This window comes from Mya arenaria, chromosome 4, assembly GCF_026914265.1.
Source record: "Mya arenaria isolate MELC-2E11 chromosome 4, ASM2691426v1".
Lineage (NCBI taxonomy): Eukaryota > Metazoa > Mollusca > Bivalvia > Myida > Myidae > Mya > Mya arenaria.
Genome location: NC_069125.1, coordinates 19689030 through 19704751, shown reverse-complemented (window position 1 = coordinate 19704751; position 15722 = coordinate 19689030). Strand labels below are relative to the sequence as shown.

At 34.2% G+C, this 15722-nt stretch overlaps 2 protein-coding genes across 2 annotated transcripts; one reads left to right on the top strand and one right to left on the bottom strand.

Moving 5' to 3' along the window:
- Positions 1-3021: 3021 nt before the first annotated feature.
- LOC128229736 (uncharacterized) lies at positions 3022-6019 on the top strand. The gene is made up of 3 exons (XM_052941548.1): positions 3022-3621; positions 4234-4420; positions 4823-6019. The coding sequence occupies exons 1-3, from the start codon at positions 3172-3174 to the stop codon at positions 5446-5448; spliced, it is 1263 nt and encodes a 420-aa protein (XP_052797508.1). The 5' UTR covers positions 3022-3171; the 3' UTR covers positions 5449-6019.
- Positions 6020-6977: 958 nt separating this feature from the next.
- LOC128229737 (P2X purinoceptor 7-like) lies at positions 6978-8365 on the bottom strand. The gene is made up of 3 exons (XM_052941550.1): positions 8075-8365; positions 7475-7705; positions 6978-7264 (listed from the first exon to the last, which is right to left on the bottom strand). The coding sequence occupies exons 1-3, from the start codon at positions 8269-8271 to the stop codon at positions 7114-7116; spliced, it is 579 nt and encodes a 192-aa protein (XP_052797510.1). The 5' UTR covers positions 8272-8365; the 3' UTR covers positions 6978-7113.
- Positions 8366-15722: the final 7357 nt, after the last annotated feature.

Below are 15722 nucleotides of genomic sequence, written 5' to 3'. Positions count from 1 at the left end.
TGGGCTTGCAACGAATCAAGTCATGTAATCGGTTTGGAGGATGTTCAACACTATTAGATTACACAAGCTGTCAACCACATCAAAATGATGACGCTTCATGTGAGCACGGACCTAGGTCGTTGTAGTTAGAGAAAAACGCTCGAGAGCTGAAATTCTTAATGATTAAGTATACTTTTTCTGCTATTTTCATTGGCAGAAAATGCAGGTTGTATTCTAAACTAGGTTAAGCCCTTGTTAAAGAAAAATACGAAAAAAATCGTCTCGGAAGATGTGGTTGTATCAATCCATCTACAAAGACCCACACTCAGTCGTGACACCTGGCACGTATATGAACATTGCAATAAATAGGTGTGGGCTCTACAGTTGATATCCTAATTAAAGGCATTGTACGGGTGAAACTTCGCTTTATGTAAGAAATTTGATTTGTTTATGAATTCTTTGGTCACTTTAAATCTCCATTGAATATTTTTATGCGTTTAAATGTTGGTTAAGCTTAATACTTTTGAAGTATTTTTTCGGTATATGTTAGTACGTATTCATCTACGCATTATCGACAAAAGAAAACACAGAAAAAGGCAATAACTCTGTAATTTGCTTAAATAGTGTAAGTATTCATGTACACTGAACTCCTTCTCACTGTGCTATACCATTGTATAAAGTTTTATTACATTCCATCCGGTAGTTTTTATGTTATGCTCCGGACAAGAAAAAAATAACAAAGGGCAATAACTCTGTAATTGGCTGAAATAGAATTGCGGTTCCTGTACACTGCACTTCCTCTCATTATGCTCTATCACTGTATGAAGTTTAATTAAATTCCATGCAATTTACGAAACAATGGAGAGGTTCGAGAACTACAAAAGTTTCCCCCCAAAACACGTTAAACACTGATTGCCATGCAACCTTTGCGCATGCCTTACAAAAGGTAGAACTATCATCCCTATCGTTATGAAATCGATGAATAAGACTCGTAATTGAACGTTTTTTTGGTTGCAAAATTTCTACTTTCAGTATAAGTAGAGAATACATCTTTGGGAATTAGATCATATTAAATATGCAGTAATTTACGGCGAATTTTAACCAATAGTTCCAAACAAACTGATCTGAGATTTGGTAACTGGGAATAACCCGCTTATCAGGGTCGGCCAAGACCCAGAACAGCAGCCGCGCAACACATACTCACAGCCGCTTAGACAACACATACAGCTGTGCAGGGTTTGAAACCGTTGAACGTGCATTCAATAAAACACTAAGGGAGATCGGCTGTAACATTCTCAAGAGAGACCAGTATGAGGACGGAACACTGACAATGTTACGGACGTATGCCAAAAGGGCAAAGTCATGGGAATAATTTCGGGTAGGAGATACAATTTGGTATCTTATACCGTGTTTGAACAGAGGCAAGGCTCAGATGGTATGATATGTCACAAATAGCTGTGCGAAAATCCCATCGAAAGAGAATTATTGCTGTGGCACATGAATCGCTCGTCGGTAGTCACATACTTTGTCTACAGGCAGGTTTTTGAGCAGTTTTCACAGACCAGGTTCCACAAGCGACGTGTCGCGCTTTTGCAGATTGATCGATGTCTGCCCGAATAAAACTCCCAAGGGGTTTGGCGGAATGACCATTTCATTATACTTGCTGATAGCGCGAGTAGTGGACAGAGGCGACCATATTATATTGATATTGACGGTGGCTTATATCACGCGCTAATCCGAAGCGGTAGCTCGGCCAAAGATCGTGACAGAAATAAGTGAAGGGGCATTGCTGGATATCTTCTGTCGGATTGACTTTCCGGGGGGAAATAAAATCGCGAGGACGTTTAGACAGATGTTAAGTTGGTATTGAAGTATATGCTGCTAGAACCAGCACAGTCCGAGTACAACTCATATGTATGTTGGTAAAAAACGGACTCCGCCAATATATTTTGTTGAAACACTTGCAGTAACACGTTTCGACACAGAAGCCATGGCTTAAGTGAATGATGTATTGGCGTAGTTGATGAAGATTTACAATTATATTCTTGCCAGTTTATACGTTTTCAACATTATGATTCTATTTATAGCCTTCAAAACATCAACATGAAATTTATGTGCAATTGTATACAGTATTTGCAATGTTAGATAACTTTCTATTATAAGTAGTAGTATTTTCTTCAGAGCATTGTTTAAACAATTATTGTATGCTTTCTCCTTATCATGTATGTGTATCTGTAATATTTGTAAATATTGTTTGTCCTCATGGGCCGTATGGCTTATTGGATGAGTAATAAATCTTCTTCTATATATTTTTGTGATATAACGAGCTCGAGCTTTTGCAAGATATGGTTAAATGTAAGAACTGACCCCCCTCCCCGCACCAAATCCCCCAACTGCATTTTTAAGTTTCACGTACAGATTCGAACTATCTTTAGGTTGTAAGTTTAAAGCCATTAAAACGTTAAGCCTGTAATTAAGCCCTTCATAAAGTAATATTGTTGCTTGTCATACGTAAATATGTCGTGCCTTGTACGATAAAGTGGTCTTAAACAAACACTCATGTTCGTTATTTATATTGCATACGTGAATGATATATAAAATTGAAATATTTTTTGTAACTGAACAAACCTAAAATCCTACTCTTGTATAAATCAAAGTATTTTATTTGAAAACATTTATGTTTAATGGCCATAAAAGCGTTAAATGCGATGGTCATGTCAAAAGAAGTTATATATTAAATCGAACTTCGGAACGTTTCAGACAGGTTTTACAATCTGCCATTATCGTCTGAATATTTAAGTAAGAATTAAGCAGTAAATAATGTGTTGTTCAACCTGTTAAGTCTTTGTCATATATAACTTCAGTATTAAAGCGCATCTTTATCATTATGCTATATCATTCCCACCAAAATATTAAGCCAATGTGAGTAGTCAAATATGTTGTAAATTATCCACATAGTGCTACTTGAATTGATTCAAATTACTTCCTTAATCACTGGTGCATTCAATTTTTTAGCATTTCTTGATTCCTCATTTGTCTGCAATTGACAATTTATAAAAGCATAATGTATGCTGTCAGAACTGAAGATTAATTGACATAAGAACATTCATCTTTTTCAGGGCAGATGTACATAAGCAGAGGAAGTTTCTTGTTTTTGAAGACAATCTTTTAGAACTGTTCAACAGATGTGAAATGTGCCATCTCCCTACCAAAGGCAAAGTCTGCAATGTCCAGGGATCAGCTATGGCCATCAAACAAGTTTGTGAATGTGGACACACCAGGCGATGGGAGTCACAGCCCAAAGTTAGAGGTGTTCCTGCTGGGAACATTCTTCTTAGTGCTGGCATTTTGTTCTCAGGATGTTCACCTTCGAAAGTGCTGCGAATTTTTGAGTTTATTAATGTATTAAGTATTAGTCTTTCAACTTTCTTTAGTCATCAAAGAACTGTATTGTGGCCAGCAATTGAGAGAGTGTGGACAAAGTGTAATGACCAACTGATAAGTGTCCTTCTAGACCGCGAAGAAGAGCTTGTGGTTGCTGGAGATGGACGTTCTGACAGCCCGGGACACTCTGCAAAGTTTGGTGTATACTCCATGATTGATATGCACACCGGGAGAGTAGTAGCCATTGAACTTGTGCAGGTTTGTTAATATTAATAAACTTTTCAAGATATTCAGCCATTTTAAGTCAAGCAACATTGGCTGTCAAATGAGTGGTTATTATTGCATCATGTGTCTCTCCAAATGTTTGAAGTTATCTGCTTGGGGACATTGCCATGTATTTTGGGTCTGAAGCAAGATATAACATGACATAATAGTTGATCATACGATGCCTTCTGTTGTGTGTAAGACCAATGCATGAATGCCAAAGGTTGATGTCAAACAGAATTGGGGATATTTTAGAATAACTAGTAATTTTGTTGACTTTTCAAGAGATGTATTCATTATTCTTGAGTAAGATTGACAAAATATTGCATATGATTTGGCAAGAACAAAAACATTCTGTAACTTGATAACATAATAGTGAAGGCTGGTGCACTAGTCCTAGTTTCTCAAATAAGATGATGGTAAATAAACATACAACTGCCTTTGATTATTACCTTTTTGCCTAGTTTACATGAGAATATATTGAATTAAAGTCCAGGGTGTTTATGTAAAAAATGTCTTCACTGGTTTAACAGTTACATTGTATGAATATTGATACCACGGTGATTTAGCAACATGATAATTATTTATTTCTGCTATCTTTTTCAGTCCAATGAAGTGAAGTCAAGCTACCATATGGAGTTGGAGGGCCTTAAGAGAGCAACTGACAGTTTACGCAGATGTGGCCTGTCCCTTGCAGAAATCATTACAGACAGGCATCTGCAAATACAAAAGTGGATTAGAGAGAATTTACCTGGGACTGTCCATTCCTTTGATGTGTGGCATATTGGAAAAGGTAACACATATTTTGTTCAGCTGTGGAAACATACATGTATTACCGTATCTAGGGTTAAATCATAATGATTGACCTAGATTGTCAGTCTATAAGTCTCATGAATGCTATAATAGCATGTTGGAAAGCCCACCTACTTCTGACAAGTGCTAAAGATGAGCAATTGTTATTGTTCATTATCAGACAAAGTGTGGTTAATTTCAACCAAATTTTGCTTAAACAGTCACAATGGGGAACCAAAGGATCTCATTTCAAAACATTGTTCATTTCATAAAGAAGACTTTATTCTTTAGTGATCATTTCAAAACCAACATGTGATAAAAAACTTAAACCCAACATTTGGCTTATGATACTTTCCAAAAGTTTCATTTAGTACATATTTCACATACTCTTACTATGTTTCAGCTGTGAAAAAGAAGCTCCTTGCACTGTCCAAGGAAAAAGACTGCAACATAGTCTGCAAGTGGATGAAGAGTATCACCAATCACCTTTATTGGTCAGCCGCATCATCCCAGGGAGAGGAGGGCTCCATGATTGCAGCAAAGTGGACATCAGTGGTCAACCATGTTCAAGACATTCACACTGGACATGGTGACCTCTACCAGCAGTGCACCCATGGTCCCCTTGAACCCCGAGAATGGTTAAAAAAGGGCTCAGAGGCAGCTGCCAAAATGGAAGACATTCTGCTAAACAAGAGACTGTGCAAGGACATCAAAAAGCTGTCCACAGGATTTCAAACGTCAACACTGGAATCATTTCACAGTGTAATCAATCACTTTGCACCAAAAATGACAGCATATTCCTTCCACGGACAAATGTGTCGCCAATACTTGGCGGCCCTACATTTCAATGAAAATGTGCAAAGAGGTAAAAAAATATCAAAAAATGGAAAGTTCAACCTGAAGATAGTATTTCCAAAATATAAGGATGACTTTTCAGTCAAGTTTGTGAATGATGAAATGACCTTTGGTTATGTAAAGGAACTTCTTGACATGTGTATAGAAATATGTGGTGAAAAAAACAAACTGTAAACCCCAGCCCCACCTCCCCTCACATCAGGGAAAAGAAAGCCAACCAAGGTTGAGGTAACAAGGTGTTTAGGAAAAAACAAAAGGTTGAAATATTAGTGTAGGGGAAATAAGAAAAAACATAGATTGTGACTGTTTGAATATATCCCAAGATTTGTCAACAATTTGGCATTTTCCTTTTTTAACACTACATGTATAACCTGTATCTTAATTGAATATTATTTCCTGTAATGGTGGTTGTTTCTGTATATATGCATGTATAATCTAATGAATCTTTGTGACAGTGGAATGTTTTTTTTGTATTATACTTTCACTAAAGTTTTGAATATTGTTACTTAAAAATAACTTTATAGTATCTGTGTAATATTAGCAATACCTTTTTTTTCTTATCCAGCCTCTTGATCAGGTTTCAAAAGTTTAGATTGATTGTTTTCCTTTGTTAAGTGCATGTTTGCCATTCTAGTCCTTGTTTTCTGTTAATTCAATGCCAGAGAATTGTTGTACATATCATTTGGTGCTTTTATTGTTTGAAATAACAATCATCCTTAATATAAATTACAAACCTAAACCCATACCACATCTTATTTTTCTTTTAGTCCCCTACCGGTTTCATCGGACGGGGCTCAAGGTTTACCCTCAGTCCGCCCACAAAAATCTCAGTCAGGCAATAACTCAAAAAGTATTAAAGGTCAATGATCTTAGTAAGTGGAGAGGCAATATGCATGTTAGTTTAATTTTTTTGTCAGACAAAGTTATGGCCCTTGATTTTAAAACTATAGCCAATTTGAACCTGTGATAGGGAAAAAAAGAATCAAAGCCAAGTTAAATGAAACATATGTGGAAAGAGGGCAGTGTGTAGATAATACACATTTGTTTATTTTTTTCTTCAGGTAAATGTATGCCGAGTTATGGCCCTTGACTTGAAATATAAAAATATAGCTGTTGATGGAAAAATTATCGGTCCTTGGAATACTAAAAGAGTTCTCTAGCTAAGTTGATGAAACTTGGTATGTGGATAGATAGTAATATGAAGATTATGCACGTTAGTTTATTTTTTCATCAGAGCGAGTTATTGCCCTTGACATTAAAGATATAGCCAATATGTTCCTGTGATAATTCAAGAAGTATCAAAGCTAGTTCATGAAACTCAGTTTATGGATAGTGGGCAATATGTCAAATTAGACAAAGTGATCAGTCGATTTTACAGCTAAAACTGTTGCATTGCGATGGATAAAGTTTAATGTAGTTGCCATTATGTCCCTATCACATGGGCTGGGGCGACTCAAACAACTTTGAATTATTTGAAGGATATATGTTAAAGTGCTCTTCTTCAAATTACTTCCACTAGTAAATAATTTGTCAGACAGACCCTTTAATTGTTGTCATTACAAGCTTTACTCATTTAACTAAGGAGTGACCAAAACATGACAACATGGAACAAATGCTTCATGCATATATGATGGATATTGAATATTGGCATGGCCTTGCACTAAGGAATCATTTTCGTAGTTCAAACAAATGCAAAAGTAATCCAACCTGTCAAACATTTTATTTCAATTGATTCATCACAAAAAACACAAAACACTTGTGGTAAAATATTGGAATAGTAAAATTGAAATCTGACACATAAGTAGCAAACAATATGTCGCAAACATCTGTCATGACTGCCTATAAGTCCTGAAATCCCTCATACTGCTGTGATGGAAACTGCGCCCTAATCCTTTGAACTGCACATGATGGAAGTACAACACGCACCTCTCTTCCCAAATATCCCCAACACCATCTGACAAACTGGCGATATGCCACATATCTCTGTTGCCTGCAAAATAAGATGTCAAACCAATGTGAAATTATACAAGTAACTCCCAATTATAGGGGGTTAATTTTTATATGCGGTTATAATATTGATGATATTAAAACAAAATGAAGTTCTAAGAATATCATGTGATAGCATTCTAGTGACTGACAGAATGTAAATAAACTTTGAACCACATGCATTGATTATTTCTTTTATACAACTAAGACTTACTCATTATCTTCCTGTTGCGGCACTCCATACTGCTGTCTGTACTGGTAGTATGCAGTCTCTAGCACATAGCGGTCCAGGCAAACAGTGCCAAACCCGGGGTGGTCTGTTATACATTCAATGTCATGGCCTTCTTCATTGAACACATCCAGTTTGAAGTTTGTTTGTTCAACATCACGGCAGCATACCGATTCCCGCTCTGTATGCATAGCAATACAGCTATTGCATCTGCACCTAAAACAATTAAATCATCAAATAAACTACAAAATTACTATAATCAAGTTCTTTTGCTGGATATGGGATTATAAATGATAATCTAGATTAGAAATTTGATGTACAAAATAATTTATAAACCAAGCAATAGTTATGAAAATATTATAGTACAGATAGTCACGTTCATGTATTTTCAGACATTTCAGTTTTGACAAATGTTGAATTACACGACATTCTTAATTGTCACATGAATTACAAAATATAAAAACAGTGACACTGAATGACTTAAAACCAAACTTGTATTCAAATTGAATTTGCATTTTAACATTTTTGGGTATCGATTCCGCATAGATAAAGAAGTTCAAATTAAGTTTAGTAACTTTAGGTTACCAGTTCGTGTTGCCAATTCGATTTCCATCATCTCCGTCGTGAAGATCTAGACGATTAATGTCGTCTTCAATTAAATCATCCCTATTTAATGGTTCAAACTGATATGGAACAATGTTATTTTCAGCGTCATACGAGCTAGTATCCGAAAAATCAATCGATTCATCTCCGTCAGTTGTGTAATTCTCGCTGTCAGACATTTTGGATTCACGACTGTGACGTCACAGTCTGATCATCGACTTCGCACTTTTCCGGAAATATTTCCGTCATTTTCCGTACAGGTATGAAATGTAGCGTAATATACCGTTCGGAAACAGGTAAAATGATCGTAAATTTTCGTAAGAAAATTACCAATCAAAATATGATGCCGAATAGAACCTATACCGAAAAGTTTAAAATAAGGCTGCATAGTACCTTTAAGCTTTATGATTTTCTAAAACACTTGAAAATAAAATATGCAATATTATCATCGTCATTTTTTAATGTAAAATATGGTTAAAGTAAATGAAATTTCAAGTGTGTCTTTAATTTATTTCTATCCTTTTCTTCATCGCTAAAGCAATTTCGGCAAGCGTTTTTATATATCAATTGTGACATGAAAACTAAGCCAAATATCGATATTCTAAGTATTTGAATAAATACTTGAGAGGAATTTGTCCACAAGTTATTGCCTCCAATAAACATGATATATATACTTTTACCATTCTAAATAAAAAAGAAACGTTCTGATGGTGGTCTCACTTCGGAATTTTTATGTTCTTTAGATTGTTTAAACTATATACTATTACATACATCGCGAGTATTAACTAGATAGCTTTATAATTATTGCGAAAATTAGGTCGTTAACTCGAAACAATTCGTAAACAGGTTATCCTACGATTTCTTTTAAAAAATTCTGTGATCAATAATATGATCTAGCCTATATAAAAATATATGACATTAGCCTCCCAAATCCCTATTATCCTGGTATTGCATATATTAAGCATTTACATTTAGTAGTTATATTTACCATTTGTATAAAATAATAAGCAATATTATGTTTTATCTGTGTTTATTTTTTTTTTCTCTTTTCGTTCTTATTTTGCCATGTATCATTGTGACCATAATAATTATTATTTGACATATCATGTTTTGTCAAGAAACTGTTATTTACATGTTTACGACAATAAACAACCCTGTCTCTCTGTCTGTTGTTATATGCCACCAAAGATTCAACATTGCATGAAGCCTGATTCAGTTTAACAGAAATTGTATAAGAGTTTCAAAATAAACTAAATCGCATAAAGAATCGGTTTACAGCAAATAATATGTCGTTCGTCCTACTAAATTAAAGTGCATCGTTATTCGAGCTACTTATCAATCAAAACTTGCATCCAACCTACGTCTAGCAATAAATAGAACCCCTTAATGTAATCAAAATCTTCTTGGGATTTATATCGATTGCTATCTCAAGTGACAGTCTGCTTGCCTTGAAGCATATATGTTCTATAATGTTGCTATAAAGAAGATTAAAATAAAATAAGATGAAATATAGAAAACGTAATATAGTTCATATATCTTTTGTCGTTAAATTGATGCAAAGGCAAAAGTTCCTACGTAAATAAATGGGTGGCAACACTAATAAGACCAAAGCGGTCGTCGTCTTTGTGGTTGTTGCAAGATTTGATGACAAAAGTTTTCAGATAAATGTAAATATCATACTGCCATCATACTGTGCATGGGGTATGATTTGAGCAAATGATTTTTAAATATGTTTTACCTAATATATTAAAAAATGCCAACTAATTATTTTAAAATTTACATGCCATGATTGATATTATGTCCATATCATTCTGAACATGTGTGGATTGTTCATAAACTGTATGATTAATTTTTCATATGGCCACATTGAAAATATGCTGCTTAATACAAAATATGTTATAATAATAATAATAATAATAATAATAATAATAATAATAATAATAATAATAATAATAATAATAATATTCTTGTTCTTCTTCTTCTTCTTCTTCTTCTTCTTATTATTATTATTATTATTATTATTAAACATCAAAAAGCGTACATACACAAAACATGTGTTATTTCTGATTAAATTCAGAGTTTAGTGTAGTTTTGACTGACTTGCTTTTATTATTATTATTTATTTATTAATATATCTTCCAAATGATTACATTGAATTGCGTGTATTTATGAGAAGTCAAATGTAGTTAGTCCGCCATCATTTGACACCGCATGTCGCACCAAGTCGGATAATACCTGTCTTGTTCTTATTATGTTGTTAACAAGACTCGAACTCATCAGCGCTTTGTCGACGGCAGTAACATCATGCGAGAACATACGACTAAGAACTTCTTCGTGTGCGACTTTGTATGGTAGAGTTGCGACCTTGGTGCGAGAAATTCTATAACATAGTTTAAAATTCATATGTTTTAGGTACTTTATGAAAGCATTTGTGAAATAAAGAGATAAGTCAAACTTAGGACGACATATCGTTGACTGGCACAAAATAAGTTAAGCACTCGGATCTAGAGTCGTGGCAGTGTGACAGATATGATGCTTGTACTTGTATCAAAGCATCTAAAATACATTCTTAAATGCCTGTTTTTGTTGCTATGTTGTTTTATATTTCCACTATATCATGGCCGCAGCTATGTATACAGAGACGTAACATATCATCTATTCAGACAAACAAAGCATTTCTGAAATAATTAACACAATAATGTCCTTTTTTCAAATCTCTTCCAAACGGAACAATCTTGGAACATTTCAAGATCAAATAAGTAACAAATTTCAACGCATACTTAAGTTAATGAGCCGAAGTCCTAATCGTTGCTCTCAATATTTTCTTATTCTACTTACAAATGTGTTACGTTTTGGTTAGGTCGTCTAACATGTCATTACAGCAAAAAGCGCAAATTTTTCCAACAAAGTAGCACATTAAATCAATTATTTCTCAATATCAATATTATTTTTTTATTTTAAGCCTAATATTGTTTTAGGTCGAAATGGTATAACTGCGTTTCCATAAATTGGAATTGAAAATTCGCTTTTGTGCACAGTTGTCAGAAATGGCTCAAGGATCGAAGAGAGCAATATTTGATCATCTTCCGCACCCCAGCGTATCATAACCTATATGGTTATGATACGCTGGGGTGCCGAGCATGTATTTGATAAGCATAAAGAGAGCTGTCTTTTAAACCTGTGTATTATAAAACAGTGGTTTTAAATGCCGCATATCAGTCAGTGATTTAACTTTGACATACAGGTACAAATTCGTTTAAAGGGAAATATGGAGCAAAACTAATTGAAGACCACGGCAAGTTTTGTTTTTAATACGTACACGATTGTTGAACTTCTACTACTACCAATAATAATAATAATAATAATAATAATAATAATAATAATAATAATAATAATATTTGTTACACATATACACTTAAATATATTAGTGTTTAACAATACTTATTATACAATGCAAACTTCAGAAATAAGCTAGCTCAGATCCCGGTAGCAAGGTCCTGCGTAAAGGCACTGGAATAAGGGCGACTTCCACTTCGTTGTTTATACGAAGAAGTAGCTTAACAAGCCATTGACTTACGTATAATTTTAGCACGTCATTTAATTTTCCAGAATAATTAAATGATGCCTTTCTCACACTGACTGGTGTTTATGCTCCCCAAATGTATAATCACTGGCCCATTGGACGTAAAGACAAAACTGAAATGCATGTCTGACGGTTGAACCAAAGTGAAGTTTATTTTCTTTGCATTCATGCTGTAGCTACTTTTATGTTTTGAAATGATATAACGGGCAATAAAAAGCCCCCATTTGTGATAATAGCAGACAAATTGATGCTTCGACAACAAACTTCTTCACAATAACACAATAATGAATTTAAACACTTAATTTCAAACAGTGGTCTTTTAGAGAAAACATAGGATGCAAAAAACACAAAAGGTAAAAAGAAATGTAAACATGTAAAGCTGGTTTAATCTTTGGTCTAAAGTGTTCACAGGAATTTCTCTAATTTTCTTCATAAAAACACTAATTCAAAACGTAGACAGTTGTTATTTAGATTATCAAATACGTAAAGGCTCCAAATCTCAAAAGTAAATATTAACAACACTAACATATAAACTCCTAATAAAATATTTGTTTGTCAAAGATGGACAAAAAGAAATCCTTTTGTGTCATGTTTTCTTTCAGTTTAGAAGAAAACACCGTGATTTGATTTGCGATGAAGCCTGGAATCTGCCTGGTCCTGTTGATGTTTCTCCATGTGGACTATGGGCGTACGTACAAATACACTTATAAAGTTATTGATCAAAGACTACATGCAGTTTTTTAAAAAAAGGTTAAATCTTAGATGAATTCACAGTCATTTCGCAGAAATTATCCTAAATTATCCATTAAATTTGAAGGCTGCTTGATAGTAATAATGTCAGGAAAACATGGCCGTCAGAAGTGGGACCTGTTTCCGAAATATTTATAAAAAATACAATAACAAGTTGAAATACTGATTTCCTAATTTTAAAGCTTTAGCAATGGAATTTGTCAAGCTGTTCAGTTTTTCAATAAATTGCAAGCAAACAGTATTTACTTCGATAACCTTTACACTGACATATTGACACTCTATCGAAAACCTTCTATCTAAATATTTGAAGTATCAGCATTAAGATTGTGTCAAAATGTACAGTTTTGCACCCAAACATTTTCTTTTTACGACCTTTCTTAAGCCATATAAATGTACTTCTTGTACTGTTTACAAACGGGTTCCATACTTTTTTTTAGAGACCTTTATCTTTAACTTATAATCTATTTCTATACACATATACACCACATTTAGACAATGCATATAATTATAGACGTATGTCTAAAGTGTAGATTATTTTGTCCTAGACTTCTTACCTACTGTCTTATGGGTATTGCTAAATCATTGCAATGAAAAATAATTTATGGACTTTTTAGCAAATACGTTTTATTACTTTCCTTGGTTTACATTGTTAATAATGAGTAAGCTTCCTTACTGCTACAATCATAAATACTAATGCAATCTTAAGGGGTATAACTCAGTACAATAAAACATCACCACAACAGGTACGATTACGTTTACAAATTGTATATAGTATTATTTTGAAAATAGTATCCAACAAATTGTAAGTTGTGTAATGTTTACTCTGGTGAGCGATTAAGGGCCATCTTATCCCTCTTCTTAAATGATATATTACTAAATCATATCTTCATGTGTATCATTTATTTCATATTTTCTTTCAGGGTGCTCTCATGACATCTATTGTTCGAATGATAACGACTGTCATTACATAGAATACGTTTGCCACTTGGACAGCGAACAAAATGGCTACTGCAATTCAAGTGAGCAATTTCATTGATATATACTATGGATATATATTGCATTAAAATTATTTTCCTTATACCAACTGATATAGTTTCACATTTTGTATTTTTTATAAATATATTTTCATATATATTGTGTAGAGACCTGTGATACTGACAACGATTGCGACTTTCCTTTACTCGAGTGTTCCAGCGGATCGTGCCGGCAAAGTAAATGTTAAAACGGCTTAATGCAAATAGTTTTCTCTAAAGCTTTAACCATCCCACACCTCCACTCTCTTGGAGGGCAATGTTCCATTTGCTTCACAAGCAATATATAATGATAATTAATTTTCGTTTTTTGACATTTTTTTCTCTATTTCGATATTTCGGACCAAATTCGAAATGTGTCAGAAAGTGCACACTTTAAATGTTTCATTAGAAAAGTAATATTTTTTTTAACCATTTTGGTATTCATCTATATAAATTTACATAATCATTAAGAGTACAACTCGAATTGTAATAGTCAGTATCAATAATATACTTTGTATTCATAAAAGTAAATGGGGTTAAAGGGTAAAACGTGTGTCATTTATATAAATGCGGCTTCAGGCGCATTTTCGTAAATTTGATACGAGCACACTCGGGCCAAGTTTTCCATTTTGAATGTGAAGTATTAAATCAATGTTTCCCATTTTTAGCTCCACTGGCCGAAGGCCATGGAGCTTATGTCGTCACAGATTGTCCGTCGTGCGTGCGTGCGTGCGTGCGTGCGTGCGTGCGTGCGTAAACTTTTACTTTAAACGACATCTCCTCTGAAACTGATAAGCGGATTTTGACAAAACTTCACAGGAATGTTCCTTTGGTGGTCCTTTACCAAAATTGCTCAAATGGTTCCGGTCCATTGCACAATATGTCCGCCAGAGCTAAAAATAGCAAATTCTTTAAACGATATCTCCTCTGAAACGGTTCGGCAGATTTTGATGAAACTTGACAGTAATGTTCCTTGGGTGGTCCTTTATTAAAATTGCTCAAATGGTTCTGGTCCATTGCACAATATGGCCGCCACAGCTAAAAATAGCAAAATCTTTAAACGACATCTCCTCTGAAACGGATAGGCAGATTTTGATGAAACTTGACAGAATTGTTCCTTGGGTGGTCCTTAACCAAAATTGCTCAAATGGTTCCGGTCCGCTGCACAACATGGCTGCCAGGGCAAAAAAATAGAAAAACCTTTAAAGAACATCTTCTCAGAAACCGATGATCAGATTTTGATGAAACTTAACAGAAATGTTCCTTGGATGGTCCTTTATCAAATTTGCTTCAATGGTTTCGGTCCACTGCACAAGATGGCCCCCAGAGGTAAAAATAGAAAAACCTTTAAACGACTTCTCCTCAGAAACCGATGATCGTATTGCAATGAAACTTGACAGAAATGTTACTTGGGTAGTCCTTAACCAAAATAGCCCAAACCGTTCTGGTCTGCTGCACAACATGGGCACCAGAGCTAAGAATAGAAAAAAACGTTAAACTACATCTTCTCAGAAACCGATTATCAGATTTTGATGAAACTTTACATAAATGTTCATCGGGATGCCCTTTAACCAAAATTGCCCAAATGGTTCCGGTCCGCTGCACAACATGGCTGCGAGAGTTAAAAATAGAAAAAAACCTTTAAGGACTTCTCGTCCGCAGTCTTCACGAAAAACATTTTAACCTACTAGCCAGTTGGACTAGCATAATGACATATTTTACTAGTCCGAATGACAATCTAGTAGTCCGACTATTTTGCCACATTATAAAACTGTATGCTTGAGGTAAATGCCTATTTCAATTGAGCAGCTTGCAGTTTGAGTAAACATTTCTTTATTATGATGCTCATGCAGTGATAGGGAGTGACATCCTTCTGTTGGGAATAGTGCTCCTTGTTTTTCAGAACCTATGGGTACTATGTAAAAACAAAAGGCATCTTGCTTGAATAGACTGTAATAATATCAACATGGTTAGAAAAGAAATGCCATGCTTTAATAGCTTTGATTACATTTTACTACTGAATTACCTCCCTTTAATAGAAAAAAAATAATGTCTTAATTTTTCACGTATAGCATCTTTAAATAATTTTTAAACAATAATAATTTATGAGTAAACATATAAGCATAAAGTTCTCACAAAAAGATCAATTTAAAAACCTTACATTTATACATAGGAAAGTATATATAGACTGAACATTAATTTTCGTTTAAGTGACATTCTGAAAGTTTATGAAACAGCTATTTTTAGTAACTTAAATGGCCGAAAAGTGTAAGTGAAACACCAA

Coding starts and splice junctions, on each gene's coding strand:
- LOC128229736 (XM_052941548.1), top strand. CDS start 3,172: ATGTGCCATCTCCCTACCAAAGGCAAAGTCTGCAATGTCCAGGGATCA. Junction 3,622..4,233: donor TAGCCATTGAACTTGTGCAG/GTTTGTTAATAT, acceptor TATCTTTTTCAG/TCCAATGAAGTGAAGTCAAG. Junction 4,421..4,822: donor TGTGTGGCATATTGGAAAAG/GTAACACATATT, acceptor ACTATGTTTCAG/CTGTGAAAAAGAAGCTCCTT.
- LOC128229737 (XM_052941550.1), bottom strand. CDS start 8,271: ATGTCTGACAGCGAGAATTACACAACTGACGGAGATGAATCGATTGAT. Junction 7,706..8,074: donor CGAATTGGCAACACGAACTG/GTAACCTAAAGT, acceptor TAATTGTTTTAG/GTGCAGATGCAATAGCTGTA. Junction 7,265..7,474: donor CCGCAACAGGAAGATAATGA/GTAAGTCTTAGT, acceptor CTTATTTTGCAG/GCAACAGAGATATGTGGCAT.